The 27842-nt window shown below is 42.3% G+C and overlaps 1 protein-coding gene across 8 annotated transcripts in view; it reads right to left on the bottom strand.

Moving 5' to 3' along the window:
• Positions 1-27842, bottom strand: part of PRDM2 (PR/SET domain 2) — a 404374-nt gene that overhangs the window by 75163 nt on the left and 301369 nt on the right. For 7 of the 8 annotated variants that reach the window (XM_078642772.1, XM_078642773.1, XM_078642777.1 and 4 more), the window contains one exon: positions 23889-24014. In XM_078642772.1, the coding sequence (XP_078498898.1) occupies positions 23889-24014 (126 nt within the window). The remainder of the gene's footprint in view (positions 1-23888; positions 24015-27842) is intronic. The other variant, XM_078642775.1, reaches the window with a different exon arrangement.

Genomic DNA, 27842 nt, shown 5'->3' with positions numbered 1-27842 from the left:
AAATATATTTGACCTAAAAATGCAACAAAGGAAGTTCGAACATTTACTGATGCTAAACCTCCAAAAATCGAATTCCTCATGGATGGGCTGTGGATTACCTCCTTGGCCGACAACTACCATGTCGGTCTTTAGACAGACTTCCTTTCGTCTCTACGGTTTTCTCCTCCCTTATCCTCACTTTCTCACATCCCGTACCCCCCACTACTTTTCCCCCTCATTTCTCTCTTCTCCTAATGTATTGCTAATTATTTGATGTAATGTGTAATTGTTGATCTTTTTCTGTTAATACTGTTGAACCACATTGTTGAACTTCCTTTCGTCTCTCCTGTTGTCTCCTCTCTCACCCTCCCTCTATTTATGTCTCTCCCTCTCTCAATGTACTGAGACTGAACTATTTTGTCTGATGCCCGATGGAGCTACCTGGTTTAGCTATAGGGGAGATGGGCCGTGGATTCCCTCCTTGGTCGTCACCTACCCAGTAGGTCTTTAGACAGACTTCCTTTCGTCTCTCCTTGTTGTCTCTTCCCTTATCCTCCCTTTCTTCCCGCCCCCTCCACTACTTTTCTCTCTCCTTTCTCTCCTCTCCTCATTATATTGCCTATTTTTTTTATATATTGTGTAATCGTTTAACTTTTTCTGTTACATTGTAGATTCTCATGTAAAGCGCTCTGATACCTTCGGGTCTAGCCAGCGCTATATAAAACTCTTTAAATAAATAAAATAAACAACATCAGCAAATTACTTTCTCCACCCCATCAAAAAACATTTAAAAAACAGCCTCACACAAAAACTGAAATCTGCATCTCAAGCACACCAGAATGGACCCAGTTCGTAGGAACACCTCAAGCAATTAAGCTAAAAGCAGTATTTCACTGCAAAGCCAGAGTAATCACTTCAAAGTTAAAATTTGAACACCTGCCGCGCACACGAATAGACCCGCACTGTTACCACTAGGAGAGTTTGAGATGTAAAATATGCTGCCTTACCTTAAAAACCATTCACCTGAGGAACCCTCTAGATTTATCAAATTTGTTGGCTCTCTCGAGGATCGCAAGGGTAAAGGACTCTACTTCTTGCGATACCAAAACCTTTTCTCAGGAAAAAGGGTACTACAGACTTCTAAAGGATTACAGGCTACGTTCTTTACTGAAAGGATCCTCATCACCTTTAAAGACTATTGATATAGGAAAGGGATTAATTGGTGTAAGTGTGAAATGTAAAATCAATATTAACACTTGTTTATATTTCAGTTTAAGAAACAACCTGAATGTACATGGGAACCAAAGAATGTAATACTCCCTAAACATGAGATAAACTTATTTTCTAGAGAAGAGTGAGGTTTACAGAAACCCACTTTATACCAATCACAAATATTGTTTTTGCTACGTTTTAGTTACAGGAAGAGTTCCGCAAATAACCCAGTCTGAAGCTTATAGATATCCTGGAAGTATATAATTTGCTATAGCAATTGTTCTAGGCGTATACAAAGAGGTACTATATTAAACGAATACATCTGGTCTTTAGCAGATCCACAAAGACCCAAGTAGGCAACTGTGCACAGGAAAGCAATGAGTCAGAGTGGTGATATCCAGAGCCTTTTTCTCTCATATCCCATTCCCTTTTCCTTACTTCTACGCTAACATCAAGTTCCTATAGAGCTTGGTTGGCCGTGTGGACTTATTTATTTATATTTATTAATTTTGAGATTTATAAAGTGCTCAAATAACAGAGGGTGTCTCTGCGCTAAGGACAGTAAGCAGATACCGTTGCAAGTATATTATTGTTTGAACAGCCAGGTTTTTATCATCTTTCTAAAGATTAGCAAGGACTGACAGGATCTGATCTCCAACGGGAGAGCATTCCAAAGCTTTGCAGTAGTGACAACAAAGCGCCTGTCGCCCCAGGAGGCTGCTTTTTTTTTTTTTTTTAATCGGGCACCTTTGGCTGAAATGAGGTGGCTGAGCGAAGTACCCTGTTCGGAATATGGGTTATTAACTGATTCATTATAAATTGGGGTCCAGTTTTACGGGAGGCCCAAAAAAGCAATGCATAATGCCTTAAACTTTATGCGATTTTTCACAGAAACCCAGTGATAGTTCTTGATGACATGCAAGATGGTCTTGAACTTGGGGGTTCCTGACAGCATTCTAGCTGCCGAGTTCTGGACTGTTTGAAGCTTTTGAATGACCTTGATTTGTGCATTCGCAAGAAGCCCATTGCAATAATCTATGACCAATGTACTGACCAGAGTTTTTCCTGCATTCGATGGGAGACATGGCAAAATCTTTTTAATCATACGTAGTTTTTTTAAATGAGGCAGAGGCCACAGAGTTAGCATGAGAGGCAAAGGTCAGTTTGTCATTGAATATAACGCCCAGATTCCTAACGTTGGTGACTGGAATCGGTGGGGGGCCCAGTGAGGAGGGCCACCAGGTGTGGGACCAGATGGGAGATAACTTGCCAAAGGTCATAACCTCCGTTTTGTCAGAGTTTAGTTTGAGGCAATTGCTGGTCATCCAGCTACTGATGGCCAGCATGCCCTTTTGGAAGTTAGCTGCTACCCTTTCTCCGTTGTTATTTATTGCAAGCACCAATTGGGTATCATCAGCATAAGATGTAAGGCCCATCCTGTATGCCTTGATGACTCTGGCTAAGTACGACACGTAGATATTAAAACGAGTCGGACTTGTGGATGAACCTTGCGGACACCACATGGGAGGGCCAGTTGGGCAGAATGGAAATTGCCTAAGTTTACCGACTGAGTGCGATTGGTGAGAAAGGATAATAGCAGATCTCTTGCCCTATGTTGAATACCCATTCTGGTGACACGGTCGATCAAAATGGTGTGATCGACAGTGTCAAAAGCTGCTGAGAGGTCCAGCAAAATAAGAACTGCTTTACCGCCCTGATCCAGAATAGTTATGTCTTCCGACGCCTTAATTAGTGCTGTCTCTGTTCCATGGCCTCTGCGAAAACCAAATTGAGTATCATCTGACAGATGATGGTCTTCCATGTACTTGTAGAGTTGAATATTCATCACTTTTTCAACTATTTTGGCCGGAAAAGGCAGGCTGGATATGGGCCTATAGCTTTAGTTTCAGCTGGGTCCAGGTTTGATTTTTTTAATAAAGGTTTTCAGATAGTTTTCTTCCAGGTAGTGGGGTATATGCCAGAAGAAAACATCACGTTAAAAATCTTGGCTAAAACCGATGCCACCTGTTCAGCGACTGGTGTGAGTAGAGCCGGCGGACAAGGATCATTGGCTGAGCCTGACTCAATACAGGACATTAGATTAGCAATTTGGTCCGGTGTGGTATTTTCAAATTGCACCAGAAGATATTCTTAGGTGCCATTGGTCAGAGATTGGTCGGCAATATTAGTTTGAGATGCGAATTCAGAGTAAATGTCATTTACTTTTCCATAGAAATAGTCCACTAGAGAGTTGCAAAGTGACTGTGAAGGAGTTGTGACTGCAGCGGGGGTATGACCTGATAACTACTTGATAGAGGAATTTTTGCCGATTCAATCTGAGCTACATAATGTTTGCTTTTTTCTTGCGCAATCAGAAGTTTGTATTTGGCAAGTTCATCTTTGTAAAGGAGTTTCTCTTCACTGGTATAGGATTTACGCCATTGTCTTTCCCGATTTCTGCAAACTTTCTTTTGCTCCTAAGTGATTCAGTGAACAACGGAGCTGACGGAGAACTCCGATTTTTAGAGAGTATTTTGCTAGGACCCAACAGGTTGAATGCATTTTGCAACCAATTTGCGTAGTTAGCTGAGGCAATATTTGGATCTGAAGAGACATCAGGTTGGGTGGAGGATAGATGTGTCTTGAGAAGATGATTATCTATGTTTTTCCAGGCTTTAATTACAACTGGACTATTTATGGTGGTATTTAGAGGAGACTTATTGTCGGTGAGAATGTTAAATATGATTGCATGATGGTCGGTCCAGACTAAAGGGAGAATTTAAAAAAAAAAAAAAGATATTTTGAGAATTAGAGAAGAGGCCATCCAAGGTGTGACCTGTTGTGTGTGTGGTCTTAAGAACTCGACGTGATAGACCCACCGCTTCCAAGTCTGCAAGTAGTGTGTTGGTGTCCTTGTCTTGGTGGTTTTCTAGATGAAAATTAAAATCACCTAGAATGGAGAAGGTGTCTTTGGCTGCTATAGATTCCACCAGGTTACTTAGAGTGGAAAGAAACTCTGTCCTAGATCCTGGAGGACGATGGAGTAAAATTCCTTTAAAGGTTTGAGAGGGAGTGAGCAGAATAGAGAAGTACATTGCTTCACAGGTTGGAGATGGAATAAGGTCTATTTTGGTTGTTAAATTACTGCGGAAGTTTATCGCCAGCCCGCCCCTTTTTTTATTCGTTCTACCTTGTCTTAAGGCAGTCGGGCGTAGCTGCTGCGAGATCCGGTCCAGATGCAGGGTCTGTCCACGTCCCAGTTATAAAAAGGACCTCAAGATTATGGTCAGTTAGCAGGTCTACTATCTCGTCTTTGTGTTTACCTAATGAACGAGCATTAATGAGCATTAATGAGAGCTGCTGTGACATTTTTGTTTTTGTTAGTACTCCGTGTGTTGGTAGCGTCTGGATTTAAGGAGATAGAAGGTTTGAAAGAGCAGTGGGGGCAGGCTTTTAAAGGTGTATTGTCAGAAACCTCTAGTACCAAGTGGGAACATGCCTTGTTGGATGGCAAGAGTAGTTTTAAGAGTTCCTTGCCTGAGTAATGTAGTTTCCTTAGGGCTGGGGACATAGGGGTGGGGGGCCCTGGGCCCGGCGCAGACGGGCTGGCCTCCGGCGTGCCCGCTGTGCGGGCGCATACGTCTTCGTCTAAGTAGAGATGAGGGTGCCAAAGACTGGTGCGCTAACCCCAGCAAGAACAGGAAGTTGTGCAACTCCCAAGGAGCCCTCCGCGCAACGGCACTTGCCGCGTCGGACCAGGGCGAGGGAGAGGTGGCAAGAACAACTTTGGTGCAAAATAACAATGAGCAATATATATCAATATATATCAATATTCATGAGTTAAAAAAGTTAAAACCTTAGAAAGTGCACAACAATTCATTGGTGTCACTGGATCAGAAATTACGGTTATTGCATCCCGAGGAGTATGTGGGTTATGGGGAATTTTATGTAGTGCCAGGAAAGTAATGGCAGCCAGAAAATAATCTTTGAATTAAATGATCAATGGCAGAAAATTTAGCTTTTGCCTTTCCCGGTTTTAAAATGAGCTAACCTTGTTGAGAATAATTACTTGGAATATATGAATGTCTTACACCTCTGTTATCGCTTTCCTATGAGTGGTAGGGTTGAAGAGATGCAGCAAAGAGCCCTTGATCAATCCCTTGTCCTGTGTGTGCTCTGGTTTGAAAAATCAGAGTGAACAAGGGCAAGTATTGCTTGCCTTTCGAGAAAATGTGTATGCCAATTGTGAAGGCCAATCTCTTGGTTTCCAAATGCGGTCTGTAACAGAAGAATCTGACAGTAGGACCCCTTATGCAGAACTACAAGCATGGGGAATAAACATCACAGCACAGAGGAGACATAGAAGAGGCAGCCAGAGGCCTGTTGCACAGCGACACAGTACAAAAAGATGTCATGTATATTAGTGCATGCCTGTGTTTGCATGAATTAGCCAATAGGTTTTTCAAATGGATGTAAATTTCAGTAGCTTATGGCTTTGAGATAAGACCACATGCAGGAGAAATCGTGTATGTCACCAACCATGAAAATACAGGGCTGGGCAGTAGACACAACAGATGAAGGGACCGCCCACATTAAAAAAGTTAGGTAAAAAGAATGACGGATTAAGGTGTGTGTTAATGGCCTGATGAGCAGCACTTTTGAGAAAGCGGAGTGCTGATGGGAAGTGCAGGAGGTGAAAGTGTAATTGGGAGTAGAATAATATCCCTGATCTTGCCCTGCCTTACCTGGAGATTCTGCCCATCATATCAGCTTTCTCTCAATAAAAACAACTGTTTTTTAGGAATCCTCCTCCTTTTAAAGTGCATTTTGCTATTTTCTTTTCGAGGAATCTGGCCAATTAATATTCAAACAGACTACTTATAATGGCTCCCTTTGCTATATGTTGTCATTTATGAGAAAAGGAACTAGTTTCCTGCCAGTTCCTGCCTTCCCTGACTCACAGTAAAGAATGTGTTCTGGAATATCAGTTGCGCAAACAGCGTTCATTCAGTATGACACCCTGGGGATTTAAACAGATGTCAAGTGGAGGTGACCAAGAAGTTTAGAGACGAGCAGTGTCTTGGCTTTGGTTGGCATTCTTTACTATTTCACTTTTTGACTTATTTACCTGAAGAGAGTATCTTTCCCTACACTGCACAAACAAATCCAAGCAAAGCTGAACTCTGTATAGTTACATCCAGTACCACATTAGGATAGCTGCTGCTCGCAAATCATAGTAAATCAAAGATATTCCTGGCCATATAGGTAATGACATGTCAAACAGAACTAGCAACAGTAGGGAACCTCATTCAGTGCTTTGGCACGCTACTCAGATTGAAATAGGAAGGAGGCCATCCACAGACAACGGTATGAAGAACAATACGTCACTGTTGACGAAACAAAAGTGATAGGTATAATAAAATGTAATAAGTTGCCATTCTCCTTTTTTATGCTTCCCCACAGTTATTCCAAAATTTGGTACGAGTGGTAGCAGTGCCATGACAGAGACAACAGCTTTCCAGACGCTCTTGATTAGAATGGAGGAGTCCATGCAATAGATTTAGCTAAGGAGTGTTTTTTAGGGTATTTCCCATTCTCTCACCTGCTGTAATGCTCACATCCACCTTCTACCATCATCATCTCCCTTTTTTCAGCGCAGCCTACTGAGGGGGTCCGCAACTGCTTAAAGGACAAGTTACTTACCTTTGGTAATGCGTCACCTGGAAGAGACATAATCTAGCCGCAGATTCCTTACCTTAGAGATTTCCAGGCGTCACGCTGGATCGGGAAGTCTTTCGCGCGAGCAATACCCTTGGGTGCCTGTAAGTGGCGTCAGTCAGCTCTGCATGACATCATCATCCACGCCGGAAGTAAAGTCCACATCACCTATATAGGCACCACCTCGGCATGCTAACATCAGTTATTTTTCACTACTTTCCATGTCAAGAGCGCGGACCCATGAAGTGCACGGACAGTGGTGCATTTAGATCAACTAGGAACTTGAAAGAGATCAGCCCAAACCCTAAAAACTTGTCCGCAGTGCAGGGAGGATGTGTAGATTGGAAGGAATCTGTGGCTAGATTATGTCTCTACCAGAAAAGGCATTTCCGTAGGCAAGTAACTTGTTCATCTGATACAGACACTTAGTCGCAGATTCCTTACCGTAGAATAGATTTCCAAACAATATCATCCCCGGAGGGACTGCAGACAAGTTTAGACTAGGAAGTCCTGCAGGATAGAACGGCCAAAAAGGCTGTCCCTGTGGACTTGACTGTCCAGGTAGTATTGCTTAGTGATACCCACGTTGCTGCCTAAGAAATGTCAAGGACTAGAACACCACGTTGCAACACTGTGGTTGCAGTCTTAGCTCTCGTTGAATGAGATCCTAAGCCTTCAGGAGGCTATTTCATTACCAGAGTGTAGCAAATTTTAATGCAGAGGACTACCCATCAAGAAATAGTCCTCTTCTGCTCGGCACAAACTTTCCTTGATCCAACATACCCCACGAAGAGTTGGTCATCCACCCAGAAATATTTAGTGTGGTCAAGGTAGAGCGACAACGTGCATTCTAGGTCTAGAGGGTGGTGGCGCTCCTCCTCTTTAGAGAGGTGCGGGAAGCATGGAGATTGGGCAATGTGGCTGACTACCCCACGTGGAAGGATTAGGTTACTTACTTAGTAAGCATCTGTTCTTGGCAAGTAGAGCTGTAGATTCACATGCTTTGCATACTCTTGCCATATAGTGTTGGGTCTGGATGTTTGCAGGTTGGTTTTTTTTCTTTGAAGAAGTCTTTTCCAGTCATCAGGTAAGGGGACTCCTCCTTTTGGTGATAGTGTGCATGGGCATCCACTCCACTGTTAGATTGTTTTCCCACATGAGGGTGTGAATGGATTAATTAAGTGTAGTATAGAGATGTCCATGCGTATAAGATGTAAATAATAAGAACTGTAACGGCCATTGGTGTCCAGGGAGGAAGGAGGGAGCATGCAAATCTATAGCTCTACATGCCAAGAACAGATGCTTACAGGATAAGTAACAAAATGTGTTCGAGGCATGTGTGCTGTAGATATATATATGCTTTGCATGGACTGTATAGCAGTATTTCCCCCAAATCGGGGGCTAACCAGTGGGCGTTGCAGTCGTTTGAAAAAGTCTTTTTAACACTGCTAGTCCTATGTTAGCCTGTTGACGTGCCAATACATCCACACAATAGTGTTTGGTAAATGTGTATGGTGTAGACCATGTAGCTGCTTTACAAATATCACCTATAGGAATGTTGCCTAGAAAAACCATAGATGTTCCTATTATACGAGCAGAATGTGCTCTAGGAGGTATAGATAAAGTGATTTTGGGTTTAATACAACATGTTTGGATACATTTAACAATCCATCTTGAAATACCAGATTTAGAGATAGGGTTTCCTTAGTGAGGGGGAGCATAAGCAACAAAAAGTGGTTTTGTTTTGCAAAAATATTTTGTTCTATCAATATACCACAATAATGTTCTTTTGGCATCTAATGTTTGTAGTGCTCTTTCTGATACAGAGTCAGGTTGAGGGAAGAAAACAGGTAACTCAATTGATTGGTTAATATGAAAAGCAGAAATTACTTTTGGAAGGAATTTTAAGTTCGTCCGAAGAACCACTATTTCTATTAAGTTGATAAAATGGTTCTTCTAAAGGTAGTGCCTGAAGCTAGCTGACACTTCTTAGTGAAGTGATAGCAATTAAAAAAACAACCTTCCAAAAAAGAAATTGCAGTGGGCAATTGTCCAATGGTTTGAAAGGTGGACCCATAAGTCTTTTTAGAAAAATATTAAGGTTCCATGCAGGTGGATTTTTGTGGTATCACTCTTTTAAGGCCTTCCATAAAGGACTTAATAACTGGTACTTTGAATAGAGATATGTGTTGCCTGTTTTGAAGCTAAGCAGCTACCGCTGCAAGGTGTAGACGTATAGATGTCTAGGCAGAGCCTGCATGTTACAGATGCAATAGATAACACATGATTTGTTGTATAGAAACATCTAATGGGCCAAGTGTTTGGTTATTACAGTTTATTAGAACAGTGGAATGATAGGATCCCCATTGAAAACAATGGAGTAGCTCTGGGCTTATAATGGCTGGTTATAAGCCCGGAGCTCCAACATTCCAATGATTGTCTTTGTTCACAGCTGTGGCTTTAAACAAAGGCTTCAGGGAGCCCAAGGGGTTTTTAATCCCCTCAGGCTCCCTGAAGCCTTTTTTTGTTAGAACATTCTGCCCTCTAGTGGCAAGGTTCGAATAGCCTTATAGCCCTTTGTTGCTGGGCTATCCAGCTATTAAAGTCCTGCTCCCTTGTTAAAGGCCCTCGACTTCGTCTCGGGCCTTTAACACTCTTTTCCACTTTGCTGTATAGCATGCTCTAGTGGTTGGCTTTCTTGCTTCTTTAAGAATTGGCATGCAATCAGGTGGTAAATGTAAGTATCCAAACTCTATGACTTCAAGAGCCAAATCTCTAGGTTGAGCTGCTTGGGGTTTGGATGTCTGATTTCTCCATGGTTCTGAGTAAGAAGGTTTGAAGTGAGGTGAAGCTTCTGGTTTGGAACTACTAAGAGTTCTAGAAGTTTGGTTAATCATGGTTGACAAGCCCATGGGGGAGCTGTAGGAGAGTAGGATCTGCTTACTATGGTTACCCACACTTTTTGCTGGTGTTTCACTGTTTTTCAACTTTAGTCTGGCTGGGGACCTGCTAACCAGGACCCCAGCCTAGCTGCTTCCTCTCTATATTGATTGCAAGTACATTAGGAATACTTCAGATTGGTTACTGGGCCACCCTTGTGAGTCCCTAGTATATGGTACCTTCGGTACTAAGGGCATCGGTACCCCAAGGGCCTACCAGGGGCTGAAGCATGTATTATGCCACCCCTCGGAAGCCTTCCAAAATGGCACCACAGGTCTGCTACTGCAGCCTGGGTAAGGTGGTGCATGCACCCCTTACTAAGATATAGGTTACCTATATCTACCTTATATCACTGACACATATAAACCTATAAGTCACTCCTATGGCAGGCCTTAACAATCCTGAAGGCAGAGTGCTTGGTTTTGTGTGAGAGAGTGCCCAAACATGAGCTGAGCCCCTCTGCAGCTTTCGGAATCACTTCTCTGTAGCTGTTCTGTGATGCAGCCAGACCATATAAGTGCATTATAAACTTGCGGTAAATGCTAACTTTGGAATGGCTGCATGGAAACATATCATGTTTGGTGTCAAACACTTTGGAATACTACCCCCCCCCCCTCCTCGCCAGTCCTGGCGGCGGGGGAAGAATTTCACCCTTCTAGAGGGAGTGTACACACTTACTTACCCGGTAATAGTTTAGAGCCCTGGCATCACAAAATGGATGCCACAGCCACAGACACGGGTCTGACCTCCTGCTGCTGGACGAAACTCTGGCAGGGGAGGCCTGGACAATAGGTTTCCGGTCACAGGGAGGTGTAACCACCTCCCAGACAGGCTTTGGTGTATTGGGGCAGGGTGGGTGCATTCACAGAATGCTTTTTCAGACAGTGCTGGGGGCACACTTGGTGTCCCTGTGCATACCCCAGTTCAAACCGTTTGCAGGGGCACTCAGCCCCTGCTCTGGCGCGAAACTGGACAAAGGGAAGGGGTGTAACCACACCCACCCTGGGTGCTCCCATAGGTGGGACCCTAGAGTAAGTCCAACCCCTAAACTTAAGTATAGGAACCCAGTCCTTAGGACTTTAGATTACCTTGGATGAAACTCTGCAACATATATCCTGGAACCTCGACATTCTATTTCGACTAGAAGACAGAAGAATCTCCCTTGGGGTCAAGAAGTGACTCCCCTGTTCAAACAGGCACCAAAGAAGCATCTTGCCGGTCTGTATTTCCAAGGCTCCCGCCAGATTCCGAAGGATTTGCGACACACAGGACCCAGACTTCCAGACTTCTCCGAGGCCGACCCGAGATCCCAGCAAAGCTGAGACCCGCAGCCCTCATGAGTGACGTGGAATTGGAACCCCTGGACACCGTGCACATTTGCTAGTGCATTGACTTCCCGAGCTTTCCCGAAGTTGTGCGCTGGGCTACTTGTAGTCCAAGCCCCGAGCACCATTTGCACCGAAGATTGTCGACTCACACTCCCTGAGTGTTCCATGGGCCCGCTTCTAGCATTTCAACTCGAGGCTCCTTCGCGATCCCTTGTCCGTCGACTGGTGGGTCCCCACGAAGGCAACTCTTCCTTGGGCTTCCCTGGTTGCTCCAGACGTGCCCTGACTCCCCTCCAAAGGATGAGTCCCTCAGACCTTGCTGGTCTGCACCGAAGCCAATCTTTGCTTTCTGCGTGGGTTGCTGTTGCCAAGGCTTGTTGGGTCCAATCCGGATTCTGATGCTGCAGCACCCGACATCATTCGTGGGACAGCTCGAATCCAGCTCCTGATCGTAGTCGATGCCTCCTGGCTGAAGAGTCAAGCTTCACCTTCTTCACCTGAAATCACCCGACATTGGTTGGCATCTTCTCCTTGCATTCCTGGTCACTGGCTAGTCCACACTTGGATCCATCCGGACACTTTCCACTTGGTCGCCTGCAGCACTTTTCAGCAGCTCACCATTGAAAAAGACGACTAAACCAGACACCAAAAGACACCTATGCACCCGGCTTCCCTGGGTGAGGTAACTCGAGTACTCCGGTGCTCCCGTGGGTTTTGACTCTAGAACTGCCTAGTTCTAAAGGGGTTTGCTCCAAGTCCACTTCTAAGTGTCCTTAATCTGTAATTTTCCAAACGTGACTTTCCCCATAGGAGTTAATGGTGATTTGCGGCTGTGTTTAGACACTGCACGCACCCCCCCCGTGTGCCCCCTGTGTCACTACCTTGGGTGGTTCCTGGTGGCCCCAGCGGTTCTAAAGGCTCTAGGCCTTGTATCTATGTCAGTCGTGGTTCTTATACCACTTTCTTAGTATATGGTTTGTGACGCCCCTAGGGCTTCATTGTGAAAGTTGATAGTTTCAATTACCTGGGGAACTTATTTAATAAAACCTTGAGTTAGGATCCTCTAATATCAGCCCGTGTGCAAAAGGCTACCCAAACCGTAGATGCCATTTTCCGTTTTTTGCAGCAAATTGGGCCAGAAGCCGGTTGCAGAATTAAAATCTTTATATAAAGCAAAATGTATCCCAGTTGCAACATACGGTGCGGGCGTGTGGGGCACGCAATCCTGTAACAAAATCCAAATTATGGAAAACAAGTTCATAAAGCGCCTTTTATGTGTTTCATCAGGCACCTCCAACATCTTTTGCCATACTGAGGTGGGTCTTGAATTTGTGAGTGACATCTACGTCTCCCCCCTGCTGCTTTAGAGCAAGGTTTGGATTCCTGATGATTTGAAACTCACAAAGGAAATATTACAAGACTGCCTCAAGCTTGATTATTTTGAGAAGATCCCATGGCTATTATATGTCAGGGAAACTTTTTTTAAAGATAGGTTTGGGTCATATTTTCTCGAATGTTGAAACCGTCGGTAGTGAGACAAAGCTATTAATTAAAGAGGCTTATCGCACCAGGTTAGGTGTGTTGAGAAATAGCGAGAGCGCGGTATACCACAGGGGAAGGTTGCAGCAGCAACCTTACCTTTCATATATAGGGCATACCCAATGGCGCTTTTATTTGAATAGGTTCCGTCTTAACACACTGCATTCTTTATTTGCTTTCCCAAAGCAAGTGGGGTGGTGTGAGAGTCTACCCCCTTGTGCCTGTAATAACAAAGTTTCACAAAACACTGTCCATCTTGTACTTTTTTGTTCTTTGTACAAAGATCCAAGAAATAGATTTATCAGGCCGGTTTTGCAAACTTTTGGATCTCGCTATTATAATGAGGGATACGAACATTTACTCTCATTATCAACCCCAGCAATATGTAACACTGTGCTTAGTTTTATCAGAGTGGCACTCATTATTAGAAGTCGATATTGATTATCATCATGGAATATTTGTTGATCTATACTTATAAGATCAGTGTACAGACTGGTATCAATATCAATTGCACTTGCACTGTTAAAATTCTCTCTTTTAATATATGTGATCTTTTTAAATGTATTTGTAAATCATTTAATGGTAATATAATAATGCTTATGGATGTAAACATAATTGTATGGTCTTTTTAAATTGTGTAACATGTTATGCTTATACTTTTAGGATTCTGTTTTTTACGAATCGAAATAAAGTTTACCATGATGATGATGAATAAATACATATATTTTATATATATATATATACCTGGTGTGGTTCTCCTTTTATTTGGTCATTACATGAGATTATATACTGGTAAAACAAGCTGCTTTACATTCCTTCAAACCTTCAAGACTTAACCTGAAGGCTGCTCTCCACCGCTACCACTAGGATAGCTTTCTATAAGGTTGTCTTTAGCCTACTATCAATAAGGGGTCGTTTGGTCTGGTGCAAGGTGCCCACTAGAATAGTGGACAGCATATGCCAGGCCAAATTCTCACAGGAGCCACCAGAATAAGGATGAGGAAAGTTTGCCAGAGCCTCAGAGACAAAAATGGAAGAAGGGAGAGAGGCGGAAAGGCGAAGGCAAATATCCCGAACCAATTCATTCATTAGGCCTGGCCTTTGGATAGAAGGTGTAGGAACCTGGAGGCGAAGTTTGGGCATTTTGAGTTCTGTGCTGTAGCAAAGATATCCATTTATGGAAACCCCCATTTGTGGTAGCATCCTGCTGTGGAGGTCGGCCAATTGGTTGGCCGTCCCGGGAAGGTGTTCTGCTAGCAGTTGGATTTTGTAATGTATTGCCCAATGCCAAATGGTCAGGGAGGCGTGAAAACTGTAGAGATTCCCCATATGCTACGCGCACTAGAACTTCAGGTCCCACTGCAGAGTCAGTATGTGTCATCTGGCATGCGTCACTAGCAGGAGGCCATGAGGCCCAGTAGCCTCAGAGTCAGTCTCACCGAAATCCAGGACAGAGGTTGAAATATCGGTATAATACCCTGAACATCCTGGACTCGCCGCTCGGGAGGATAGGACCAAAACTGCAGTGTCCAGAACAACTCCAATGAAAGGGAGCATCTGAGAGGGAGTCAGTTGTGACTTCGGCACATTACTAGGTAACCCCAGCGAGAGCAGGAGATTTGCTGTAGTCTAGAGGTGGGAAAGGACAGTCTGGAGCCAGCTCGCCTTCAACAGCCAGTCGTCGAACTGCACAGAGGAGCTGCGACCACCGCCATCACCTTGGTGAACACCAGAGGGATACTGGTAAGGCCAAAGGAGAACACTGAACTGAAAGTGCTTGTGGCCTACCATGCCAGCAAGTCAACGCTACCATCCAGGCTCTGGGGTCTAGGACAGAGAAGAGCTGAGACGGAGTGAGCATTTTGGACTTTTTGAGGAAGTAGTTGAAGGGTCGCAGATCTAGAATAGGACAAAAGCCCTCGTCCTTTTTCAGAACCAGAAAGCAGCAGGAATAGAAACCACAGCCTATATCTGTCGCCTAAACCCTCTCTATGGCTCCCTTGGCCAAAAGAGTCCTTTCTTTCTCCTGAAGCATGTTCAGGTGGTCCTCCATCAGCTGGTCGTAAGTCGGAGGCATGGTTGGAGGGGTAGTCTTGAATGGGAGGGAATAGCCCCATCTTACTATCTGAAGAACCCCCCTGTCCGATATGAAGTTTTTGCCAGTGGAAGAGGAGTTGGCTGATCCTGCCACCAACCGGTCGACCACGATCTTCAGGGGACGGATTAGGAAAGTTTAGAGGCTGCGGCAGGGGGTTGGGGATTGGGGGGGGGGGGAGGGAGGAGTGTACGTCTAGCCGCTTGACCTGCAGGGTCGAAAGGATCTGCGGCCGCTTGAGGTTGCTGAACTTGCGTGGTCTTGTGGCTGGCATTTGGATGGCGCAGCTAAAAGCCTCTTCCGTGGCCAAAAGGGGCAAATAGCAGAGGAGGATGGGTGGACATCGAAAGTCCTAAAGACTTGGGCATAGCTCCCCAGAGCCCTGTCTGCCAGGTCTCCGAAGAGATGGATGCCATCAAAAGGCATGTCCATAAGGGAATCCTGGAAATCCCCAGAAAAACCAGATGTTCTTTGCCTCACAGTGTCAATATAAGTCCCCTAACCATATCAAGGAAAGCATAGTTTACTACAACTATCAAACATGACAACCCTTGATCATTCGGGGATCGTGGAAACAGTTCAGTGCTTTTCGCTCAGTCAATAGTGCCTACTTAGTGACAGAGATACGCAGAATAAACCATGGGGACTTTTCAATAAGCATTTATTGAACCAGCGTCATTCTAGCTCAAAACATGTTTGCTGCGATCACCATTAGACAAACAGATGTATAAGATTACAAGCACCAACAGAGTAAATAAAAGGTAGAATTCTACCAAGGTGCTAAAACAGTGAATATATGCAGACATATAAACATGACAATAATCAAGCGTACTCCTATGACGCAAACTTTACCTAAGTGTACCTAGCATGTATGTGGGTATTAGAGCCAAGAATCCCCTAGGAAAAGAGTCATCCCCATTACTCGATGGAAGAGAACGAAAGACCCAGACTTGGTCTCAAATTGGACACCCCGCAAGGGATGTCAGACCACGGCATGCTGGAGCTTCTGCGTGCAGGGACCTCAGCGTCTTGTGCCAGTGTGGAAGCTTCCCCTCTGTCTATCTAGTATAGGTATGGTTCTTTTATACCAAAAAGATAGCCTCGGGGTTCCTAACACAATCGATATGTTGCGAGTACAATTGCGCAAATGAGCCTAAAACAATACCTGCAATTATGCAAAGTAGTTCTTTCGCACTAGGATGAAGATGACAATGACTTATACAGAGTATGTTAATCCTATTATGTAGGTTGGCTGCAGGGGACTTTTCTAAGAATCCTCATGCATTATAAATGAGGCTAGTTTCAAGGAAACCGATTGACATTTATTCAGTACATAACTGGGTAAAAGGTCAGTGCAGAGCAAGGTAGGACAAATGTAGGTGAAAGGTCATTTATCTATTTAGACCAAGGCTGGGGTACATAACAACCGCAGCAGTTTATTGGTTCGAAATCTGAGCTCATGAGTCTGATTCTGACTAATTTAAATCCAATGAAGGTGCACAGACTTTCCGAGGTTAGATTAGAAGCTTTTGAACTTTGGGAAGTTCTATTAAAGTTTTGAACATAGAAATGGTGAACATGGGTGCTTGCCCTCTATTCTGCAGGTTAACTGCTATTGTTGCCAAACGTGTCAGGGTTAGTCGGTCATCCAATCACAATATTATCATTGTGAGTAAATACCTAATGTCTTCAAGTGATACATGTAATAAGTTAATGCAACTAGAAATGCAATGAATCTCAATATCTTTTCAATAACCCTCTAACTGCTACATTTCCCCTCGTGTGCTGAGCACTTTTTATGATGATTAAGGTTATTCACGCATAACATCATAACGGTTTCCAACAGAAGGTATACAAGATACATGTGTTTCCTCCACCCGCCCATGTGTTGGATTCTAAAAGGTATGTAGGGTGTGTGGATAACCCTGAAGGGAATTAGGAAAGTAGCCAAAAATAAAGCACAATTTTGGTTTGTTTTCTTTGAAACAAGCACTGGCGTTGCCAATAGGTTTCGCATTTGGAAAGTTGGAGCTAGTGGTTTTGTAAATGACATTTTATATTTATATATAGAACGTGGCATTAAAACCAGCTCTTTAGTTAATTTATAATTAAAAACAACCTGGAGTTGTCTTGATACGGAATTTAAAACTTACAAAAACATCTCTAAAGTACTGAAGCGCATCAAATAATGTGTTCTTTTTAAATAAAAAAAGAACTCCATGGCACTGCACAAAAGGTGCATCTTCGTGAATCTGTTGTGTACTGTGTTCTTGTGGACTGGGTATTGTTGTCAAAGATTGGTTTTGATTTATTTTTTCCCAAAAAATCTCTTTAAATTAAGTATTTTAAAAGTTTTGAAGCTGCATCTTTATAGAGTGTTTTACTCTGCGCCCTTTATTGCCCCAATGACTTTGTTTGCCCCTATGAACAATGAAAATATTCGCTGTGAAATATTGATTTTGCACTTACAGTTTTTGTACTTTAAACGTAAGGAAACCTCTATAACATGTGTCTTGTGCGGATGGGTCGTAATGCCTCTCCCCTCCCTCAACAATTGTAATAAACAGCATTTATCATTTAGGCCTCGGTTTTGAATCCGGCGCTGAAGTCAAACCAGAGAGCAGGGGCTGAATTCGAGGGTTGAGATAAAGTGCCGTAAAGTGCGTCTTTCTGCAGAGATGTATGAGAGGAATGTGTGAGAGGGCAGGCGCGGTCTCTTAACCCGGCTCTACTCCAGTAATAACAGGCACTTTGACCTTTGAACTGTAATAATAAATGTGCGGACGCTGGCTTATTTCGACACTTTCTCCAAATAACCAGTTTTATTGGGCGACAAGTACTGTCCAAACTCTCACCACTGCCTTTTCTTTTCACAAGGCCCCTGTGGGCTTCCCGTTCATTGGTGAAGGGGGTGTGATATTATAGCGCCCACTGGTGTGTGCAGAGCTTGCCTTTGTGTCGGCCTGCTCCAATTAAAGGGAGAAGGTGTTGGCTTCCCCCAGTCACACCCAAGGGCACTTTTGGTGGCCCTGCGATAAAAGTGACAGCACTTTGAAGGAGCACTTTAGCAGGCTGGTGAGACTTCTTCCTAACTCATTTGCCCCCACCCCTCCCCTCCCCCCTTAATTGCTGATCACCCTCTAAGCTTCGGCGCTTCCTTACCGGGGGAGGCTGGTAATGCTGATCTCAGGGGTCCCAGCTGGGAATCCTAGCCTTGTTTGTGGAAGGAAGCGCCGCCTGCGCTTATCTGATGCTTCGAGGCCCCTGCGTCTGTCTAGGCGGCCGATAGCGTTCTCCGTCTCCGAGGCCCCTTCGGAGATGTTGCTGGCAACATTAAAGTTTAAGAAGCAAAGAAAGACACGCAATCCTTCCTTAAACACCGCCCCCCCCATGCCCCCACCGACCCCTCCCCCGTCGTTTCACTATCAGTCATGTTTTTATTTATTTATGCATTTTTATATAGCGCGGACTTTACCCGAAGGTGTCAGAGCGCTTCACAAAAGGAACAGAAATTAAACATAATGAGAAACATTATAAAAGAACAGATTACAAAAGCATACGTTACGTTACATAAGGTAATAGTGACAATTGTGAGCAAACAAAATACATGAGGTAGTAAAAATTGTGAGCAACCATATGAGCATCTTGACTACAAGTCCCAGAATTCATTGCAGAGTTAAATAAAATCCCATGACTACAACACGGTGTCCTTGATGACAGGGAGTCATCTGGTTAGTGGCCCTTTCTTCTAATGACAGACATGTTCTTTAAACAACCCAATGTGACCTTTCCCCAAAAAACCGAGTGTTTCTCTAATTATTTGTCCAATTGTCGGAACAGGATTTGGAATGCATTAACGGGGCAGGGAGGCGGAGTTCCCGGAGTCAGCAGGGGTGCGAATCTGTTTGCAATCTGAGGTACAATGTCTGCTGCATTCGGACAGCCAATCAGCAAATGATGCAAGGGAGGAGTAAGTATTGAAGAGGCATTGTCGCCTTATTAAGGGAAATAAATAGGTTGGGTGCAAAAAAACACTATTGTAGTGAAAGTAAATAAAGAGCGTTCTGGGCGAAGCACTAATGCGATTTAAAAGTAACGCTTTTGCTGCACTGTATTATCCGAGCTTCAACATAGCATCCGTCAATGGCTTGAATGCGACTTCCATTATCCATTACATTCTCTCTTTTTTGTTTGCTGATATCATACATATTAATAAGGAATGCGTGTTTTACGTTGAATTGGCAAAAAAGTATGTCATTTGGAAGAAAACGTAAAGCGTGAGCAGGAGGGGGCAAAGGGAGAGAAAGAGAGAGAGAGCGAGAGAGAGAGAAAAGTAAAGCACGAGCCAGAGAGAGACAAGGGCGTGAACAGGGATGTAATTAGGGGGGAGGGACGGAACTGAAGTGCTGGTGGGCAGAAAGGACGGCCGTGGGAGGCGGATTAGGGAGATGCGCGTGCTTGTGTGGTCACGTGACCCGCTTTTGTGGCCACGTGACCTCACATGCACTGTGAAGAAACGCCAGTGGTTTCACGAGTCGGATCAAGCACTTGAATTTTCGCCTATTACATTCGCAAGCGAATGATAATAGGCGAAACCTAAAAAATGGTGGAACAGACTTTTCTAGGAAAATATTTTGTGGTCTAAAAATACAATCAACAATATGCTTGCTATGCTAAGATCAATATGTTCCCAGCTTCCAGGAACAAGAACAATTAATGAAAATAAAAAATATTCACCACAGTTTCTGCATTTTTGTAAGTCGTAGTCTATTATTCCTATCGACTTGCAGTTTATGGTGGAAACGTGTGAAACCCATGGGTGAACCTAGAAAGCTATACATTTCTGAAATGTAGACAGAAGTGCAAATTCAGGAATGGGGCATTTGTGTACAATGCTCATGGTTTTCTCAAAGAAACTAAAGCAGCAGTTCATAATGATTTTCTATTGTGTAACTACTATGCTTGGATAAATCTAATAAACAAAAAAAAGGAAGCCTTTGAAGAAAAGTACCCAAGATACTGAGTTTAGGACGAGGTTATTTCTACAACTATGAATTTGGGGTGACCCATACTATCCTGTGTCTCAGATGGCATTTTCCCAAATATATTCTTTTCAGCAAGCTGGCTTACATTTGGAAGCCTAAAATGGAGTGAAATTCAAATAATAACATACGCTCTACTATTCTGTGTTCCCAAACGGCTCCCAATTAAAATCATACCCAATTTGTGTAAATAGATCCATCGCCTGCATCAGGAAAGTCCTCAAAATGCAACAAAGATATCAAATGTTCACCAAGAAAACTGACCTGTTTTGGCGAGGTGGATAGCAATGGAATTTGGGTCCTGACTTGGTTGACACCCAAGGAATCCTAACAAATGTAGGCACTTCTGAATAGTATGATGTGCATGGATACCACTATCTATTCTTATCCAGAATAACCGTCAAATCTTAAACTTCGGCTAAAATCACACATTTCCTCGCATTTATGTGAAGGAAAATTACGGAATCGGTGCAGCTCCACAAAATTTGTAACACCCAGTGTTCCCAAACCTCTTCAGATAAAGACAGTACACCAGGTGCCCAATGGTTTCACTTTCAATCACTTTGACGTCAGCATGCTGGTTGGACCTAGCCGTTTTTCAGGGTTATCCTCAAACTTTATACCTTCCTCCTCCTATTTTTTCTGACCTGTTTTTGTTGTCATTAGGACTCTGGACACTTTACCACTGCCAACCAGTGCTAAAGTGCATATGCTCTGTCTAAATTGTATTGGTGATTGGTTTATACCAGTTTGGCATATTTGATTTAGTAGTAAGTCCCTAGTAAAGTGCACCAGGTGTGCCCAGGGCCTATAAATTAAATGCTGCTGGTAGGCCTGCAGCACTGATTGCAGGTCTACTAATGTGGTAGGCACAATCATGTCTCAGATCTGCCACTGCAATGTCTGTGAGTGCAGTTTTAAACAGCCATTTTGATCTGTTAAGTTCTCCCACTTGCCAGAACAAAACCATCCATTTTTATTACATGTAAGGCACTGCTGAGGTAGGCCCAAGGCAGCCAAATGGACAGGGCGGAGTGCATTTAGAAGGTAGGACATGTACTGGTGTGTTTTACATGTCCTAATAGTGAAATACTGCTAATTTTGTTTTTAACTATTGCAAGGCCTATCTCTCGCACAGGGTAATAGAGGGATTGACTTGAAATATCTTTTAAGTGTAATTTCCCATTGGGAGCAGATAGAGATATGGAGTTTGGGGTCTCTGAACTCACAGATATATGTTTTGGTGAATTTGTTTTTTAAATTGCATGCTGGAATATGTCACTTTTGGAAAGGCTGCCTGCCTGTCTGTAGAACACACGTCAGAGTTAGCTGACTTTTGGCCTTGTGTGCATTCACTCTAGACAGTCACAAAAAGGGAGTTGAGGTGTGCCTTGCATATCCTAATGGGCCATCATCAGGAAGAGGGGCCGCCCTGAGCTAGAGTGGTGGGAGGAGTGGTCACGGACACCTGAATAGGGCTGTGCCTGTCCTCACACAAAGCTGTCACCACCACACTGTAGTGTGTTTGGAGGCAGGGAAAGCAGGATATCGCGCACTACAAGACTTTCCTTTGAAATTCGTCTACTTCAAAAGGCAGAAACTGGTGTAAGTACTGGAGCTGTGACAATAACTTCAGAATGCTTCTGAAGAAAAGAACATTCTGCCAGGAAGAAAAGCTGGATGCTGTAGGAGGGACTGACACTCAGCCTGATGCTATGTTGTGCTGGTCTGCCTCATCTGTCCTGGGAGCGAAAGGACTAGACTTTGCTTTTGACATCCTGCTTATAAGGTTCTCCAAGGGCTGGTGCATGCTTGTCTCCTGTTAAGAAGTCTCAGGACCATCAAAGGATTCACCTATCAGTGCCTGGGCTTTTCTGCTGAGAGCCCCGACTTTCCAAGTGATGCCAAATCCAGTTCCTGGGCTCCTGGAAGAAGAATCTGATGATCAAACAAGAAAATATACACATCGACTATCGGCACCTGCTGTGCAGCTGAAAAATCACTACAGAACGAGTCCTGAGCACTGTCTGACCGACGTCCGTGGCACCCGCAATGACTCCAATGCAGCCCCTGCTTTGAAGAACAGGAGCATCGCCAGCTTCGCAGCTGTGAAAACAGACGCATCGCCTGCTTCGCAACTGCATCGACATAGTGCGTCGACACATCGCACTTCGAAGCTGTCTCTTCATCGAAGAAACTCAACAGTAAGGGACTGAGGCAGCCTGTCTGGAGTTTGACGCATCACCTCCCTTGGCAGTATAGAGACTGACGCATCACTTTGTTTTTCCGGCACCTCACCTCCCCAGCGCCAGTTTTTGTCCCATGCACTTTGTACTAAAAGTGATACATTCTTATATTTCTAGGGCTACATTTGCTTACCCTTTAAAAAGTGATATCTTTACTTGTGTATGTTGGATTTTTGGTCTAGTTTTATTCAGATAAATACTGGCTATTGTTCTAAACGGGTGTGGACTCCTTTTGTAGTGTTTTCAGTTTGTTACGGCCTAAGTATATGTGCAAATGCATTACACATTGCCTCCGAGATAAGCCTGACTGCTCGTGCCAAGCTACCAGGGGTTATCTTAGCTGTATGACTACCTTCTTCTGACTAGAGTGAGGGTCCCTACTTGGACTGGATGCAAACCACTGCCAACTAGAGACCCAGTTTCTAAAAATGCTACATGTCAATGACTGAAAAGAAAAATAGTGCTGGGATGAAAGGAAGCTCTTCCCATGTGACCCAACATTATTTTTCAAAAATAAAATATTTCTGGTGCTTGAACCAACAGGTTTCACTGTCAATGCCCTTGAGGGACCATTCAGGACACTTGGAAAACATACCATTGATGATAGTCAATACGAGCAAATGGAGACCGCTGTTAAGTCCAAGAATATGTGAATCTATAGAGACTGAAATGGAAAGGTGATTCACACTTGGGCTCATTCCTAGCTGTGTGTGAGGAGGAGGAGGGGCATGGTATCTCACGATGAATTACATGCAACTGTTGCCTTTCCAACTGGCTGAGAAGGAAGAAGCAGGCCCCATGGCCTTGCTGATCTTAAAAGATGAAGAAACCTAACAGAGTCCCCGTTGTAAAGGGAGAATGCGGGTGGAGGGCAACCACTTCTATTTCTCTGCAGATGCCTGTCAGACACAGAAAAAAGGAGAAATGCAATGTTAAAGCAGCAACATGAATATAGGGCAAAAGGACCTAAGCGAAGAGGTTTATCCAGTAAAACTCAGTGTGACATTTGGAGGCAAACAGTTCTTATTATGGAGTTTGGCAGCCCTCCAAATGCAGGTGTGAAGCCTTATTAGATGTGGCCAGGTGCTTGAAAGAGCCACCGTTATCCATCTCCAAACCAATATTAAAAGTTTGAAGTTCCCTAGCGTTTATCACTATTTTACTCTGGCTTAGTGGAATGAACTTGATGCAAATACAGATCTGAAGCCAATGAAAAGACTTGACTCTTGGTCACCAATACTGTCACCCACTTACCCCCTTTAGGCCCGTGCTGTGATACCCTTTGAGGACTCCTTCCCCTTCCAATCTACCTTCTTGTATCCCTTTTTAGCTTTCCTTTCATCTACTCCCTTATAAATGTGATGTTCCTATGGAAATCGCCCCGTAAAGCACCATGTGCATCCACTGTTTGAATAGGGTGGTGAACAGGATTGAGAAGCCGATATTGGGCTTATAGTACTCTTTTAATCTTTAAAAAGAAATACCTATAACCGAAAGGTTTTACACAAACAGGTTTATGATATACTTCTACTTTCTGAAACAAATAGATGTAATTGTGCAGTTTTACCTGAAGTTGAAGTCAAATGTAAGTTAATGAGGCCATTTTGAGATCATTAGATCATACTTGCCTTTCTGAAAATAATTAAAACATTTTTTTTGGGTAAAGAATACAAATTAATATATATATTAAAGAACCAAACTGCACACAGTCATAAAACCACCACCGTAACATATACCACATGCCTGTCATCATCTGTAAAAAATTATTCCAAAATCAAAAGGACCATACTTTTATGATGTTTACCCTTTTCAGAGTCCCTCATGTCTGCAGAGGTGTCACCAGAATCTTGCTTTCTTTGCCTTAGACCTGTGCTCTTGTTCCTTTTTCTTTTCCCATCAAGCGATCTTCTTCTACCTAAATGATTAAGTGACACTAGTAAATATTTGAATGAATTATTTACAGTAAGAGAAAAGTAAATTATTATAGTAACAATAACATTTATGGTGAAGAAAAAAAAAAGACAACCAGATTCTAAAAGTGAAATATTATAGTATGAACATATTGCAACAGTAACACTACCTGGTGCTTAACAAATTTTTTTCAGAAAACTTCAAACATAGGTTAGAAACAAAATTCTGAGGGTAGAGCTACAGAAGACTAAAATACAACTTGAAGAATTTTCTCCAGTTTACCCCTCACAACATGGTGGAAACTAAAGCCTGTGAGGCAGATTGCATGCTGGAAATATATGCATTGAGATAGGTTTGCTGATTAACCCAGATTACTAAATGAACTAAACTGTGAGGAATGCCGACTTAGCCAGAGATCCCTAAATTACTGTCTTAAACATCGCAAGTAACAAAAAGAAACAACGAAGAGAAGAAATGTGGGTTTCGGGGCATGTCAACTGAAAAGTAAGAAAACATCCAATTTGCCAACAAAAAACAGAGAATTTCGAAATATTAGTGATTTAGTAGTTAAAGTTATAACTTGAAAGACATTTTATTAATCATCAAATCAAAGGGTGTTTGACTGAGAAAGTGGCAACATGGATTGCTGAAATATCTAAAGAATAAGAAGTTGCAAAGGCTAGCGGAAAAGTACTCCGTGTTAACTAGGTCTGGGAACAATGCCTGCATCAGCCACATTGGGACTACCAATATCTTCTTGTGTGAAGAATTTCCAGTCAAAGATTGATTAACAGAGAAAAAGAGAAAAAGTCCATCTCTCCTACATTCAGCAATCCAATAACGACTATGGAGTTCAGTTCGGTCTTCTAATGTATAGCTTTGATCACTAAGCAATGAGTCATGTAGGATGTAACAAAATCTGCATGATAGATACAGACATCATTCAGAAAACTTGAAATACTTGCCAGTGAAGTTTCAAATACCGGACATACAGACGGTGTGTCTATTCTAGTACTGTTGAGAAGCAATATGTTTTTTTGCTTGGAAGAGTAGTTGATTATCTAAACCAAACTTTCAAAGTTACAGATTTTTTTCTGCTACCAACTTCAGCTTGGTTCAAGTAAATGATTTCAAGTAACACGATTTGGAAAAATGTTGGATTCTTTGAAGGACTCAATGGGAGAGAGGGTCAGAGGCCAGACTTTTGATTACCAAAGAAACTGCTAAACCTTACAAGCAGCTACTGTAAACAAGCATTGAAAACGCAATAGTTCGCACCCTCGTTTAAGTTAAAGCAATTCTGTTGGTAATTAGGTGGCTTTTTAGCTTTGCTTTTATTAGTGTTTTTTAAACTTTCATGGTACATAACATGCATATGTAGAATTTTTTCATGGAACTACTCCTGTTCCTTATCAGTTTTATGATGTGGCTTGTTAAATAAAAATAATTCCAAATACTGATGACTGTGTTTCGATTTTTTTATTCAAAAGTTTATGATTCTTCTTCTATTCAATTTTCAAAAAATCTTTCAAATTTATCAATCATTATTCTTTCAAAACCTAATTTATTTCTGGTCGCTCGAATGGACCCTTCTTCAGAGGTCTACAAAGTAAACAATAAACAAAAACTCATCAGTCCTAAGACGCGTTTTATACAAGCTGATATGTTGTGCACAAAAATACATGAAATTGTGCATTTGCAATAAAGTTTGTTCATAACATATAAAGACGTCCCTATACATTTTCTTCAATACTATGTCATGAATGTTGAAATTAAATATACAATGTAATCAATATGTATGAAAATAATGATCTGAGGATGAAACAAATATCAATGAATCAAGTTATTAGCATCCGTGTATTTCCGTGGTTAATACGAATTATACTGACAGTGTACTTCCTTAAGATAGTCGGGTCGAGCATCTAATAGTGCGTGTGTTATTTGCCCGTTTTCAATCAAATTAGCCGTGATAAAAAAGGATGTGCATAATTCTTTATGAGCTAATTATATTGACACCAAGTTCATGAAGGAAATTCGAGTGGCATGATTGCAACTATTACGTACCCGTCGGCACGAAAAGTTACCAAAAGTAGTCTACATTAAAGTTACATGGACGGCGTCCCGCTCGTGGTTAGAACGCCAGTAAAATAGCGGGGTAATGTAAACTTAATCGTGGCGGGTGCCATGAGGCCGCCGGCTTTCAGCTGTGCACAGCTGAAGACTTACTCCCGTATTAACTAAGGCTTACCGTTCGGTGTTTTCTGTTCGGTTCTCGGCGTGAGTTGTATACTTCTACTCCGGTGCTTTTCATACGCGAGTCTGTTTCCAAAACGTTATACTCGATGTTACACCGTTTTTTACGTACTACACGGGAAGTGTAGCGATCATGTAGTATAGTTCTTAAAGGGATACTAACTGAAAGGTTGATCTCATCTAAAAGTAGCAGATGAATTACTGCAGTTGAATGCTTATACAAACCTAATGGAAGTTCTGTGTGATGTATTAGTTTAAACATGAATATATATAAACGCATGTATGTACAAAACAATATCTGATGCTAATAACAGTAAGCTAAGTATATGTCTAATTACAATAATGCACAATTTACTAAATCATTGTATACGATAGTTCATGTTCATAAAAAGCAGGTTAGTTCAATCCGGTCATTCAACCCTGCAAGTTATAAATAATTCAATCTCTTGATCCAAAGAAATTCAGATTTAAGCAACTGCTTATGTGGATCAATTCCAGGATAATTTTTGCCTCATGGCACCCGCCACGATTAAGTTTACATTACCCCGCTATTTAACTGGCGTTCTAACCACGAGCAGGACGCCGCCCATGTATCTTTAATGTAGACCACTTTTGGTAACTTTTCGTGCCGACGGGTACGTAATAGTTGCAATCATGCCACTCAAATTTCCTTCATAAACTTGGTGTCAATATACTTTGCTCGTAAAGAATTATGCACATCCTTTTTTATCACGGCTAATTTGATTGAAAACGGGCAAATAACACACGCACCATCAGATGCTCGACCCGACTATCTTAAGGAAGTACACTGTCAGTATAATTAGTATTAACCACGGAAATACATGGATGCTATTAACTTGATTCATTGATATTGGTTTCATCCTCAGATCATTATTTTTATACATATTGATTACATTGTATATTTAATTTCAACATTCACGACATAGTATTGAAGAAAATGTATAGGGACTTCTTATATGGTATGAACAAACTTTATTGAAAATGCACAATTGCATGTATTTATGTGTACAATATATCAGCTTGTATATTACACATCATAGGACTGATTAGTTTTTGTTTATTGTTTACTTTGTAGACCCCTGAAGAAGGGTCCATTCGAGCGACCCGAAATGCATTGGGTTTTGAAAGAATAATGATTGATAAATTTGAAAGATTTTTTGAAAATTGAATAGAAGAAGAATCAAACTTTTGAATAAAACAATCGAAACACAGGTCATCAGTATTTGGAATTATTTTTATTTAACAAGCCACATCATAAAACTGATAAGGAACAGGAGTAGTTCCATGAAAACGTGCGCACATTCAACGGAGAAGGATTTTCCTGACTGAACTATTTTTAGTTTCAAAGGCAAGGCACTGTGACTAAGTGCAACGAATGTAGCAGCACAACATGAAGCAGATTAAAATTAATTACATATCATGTGCACAGAGAACCAAACTTGAATATATGTAAGCATTTATATTTGTATTTATATAGATATACAGATGTGTATATATGTTTATATATATATATATATATATATATATATATATATATATATATATATATATATATATA

Source organism: Lissotriton helveticus, chromosome 5_1, assembly GCF_964261635.1.
Source record: "Lissotriton helveticus chromosome 5_1, aLisHel1.1, whole genome shotgun sequence".
Taxonomy (NCBI): domain Eukaryota; kingdom Metazoa; phylum Chordata; class Amphibia; order Caudata; family Salamandridae; genus Lissotriton; species Lissotriton helveticus.
This window is presented reverse-complemented; position numbering and strand designations above follow the sequence as displayed.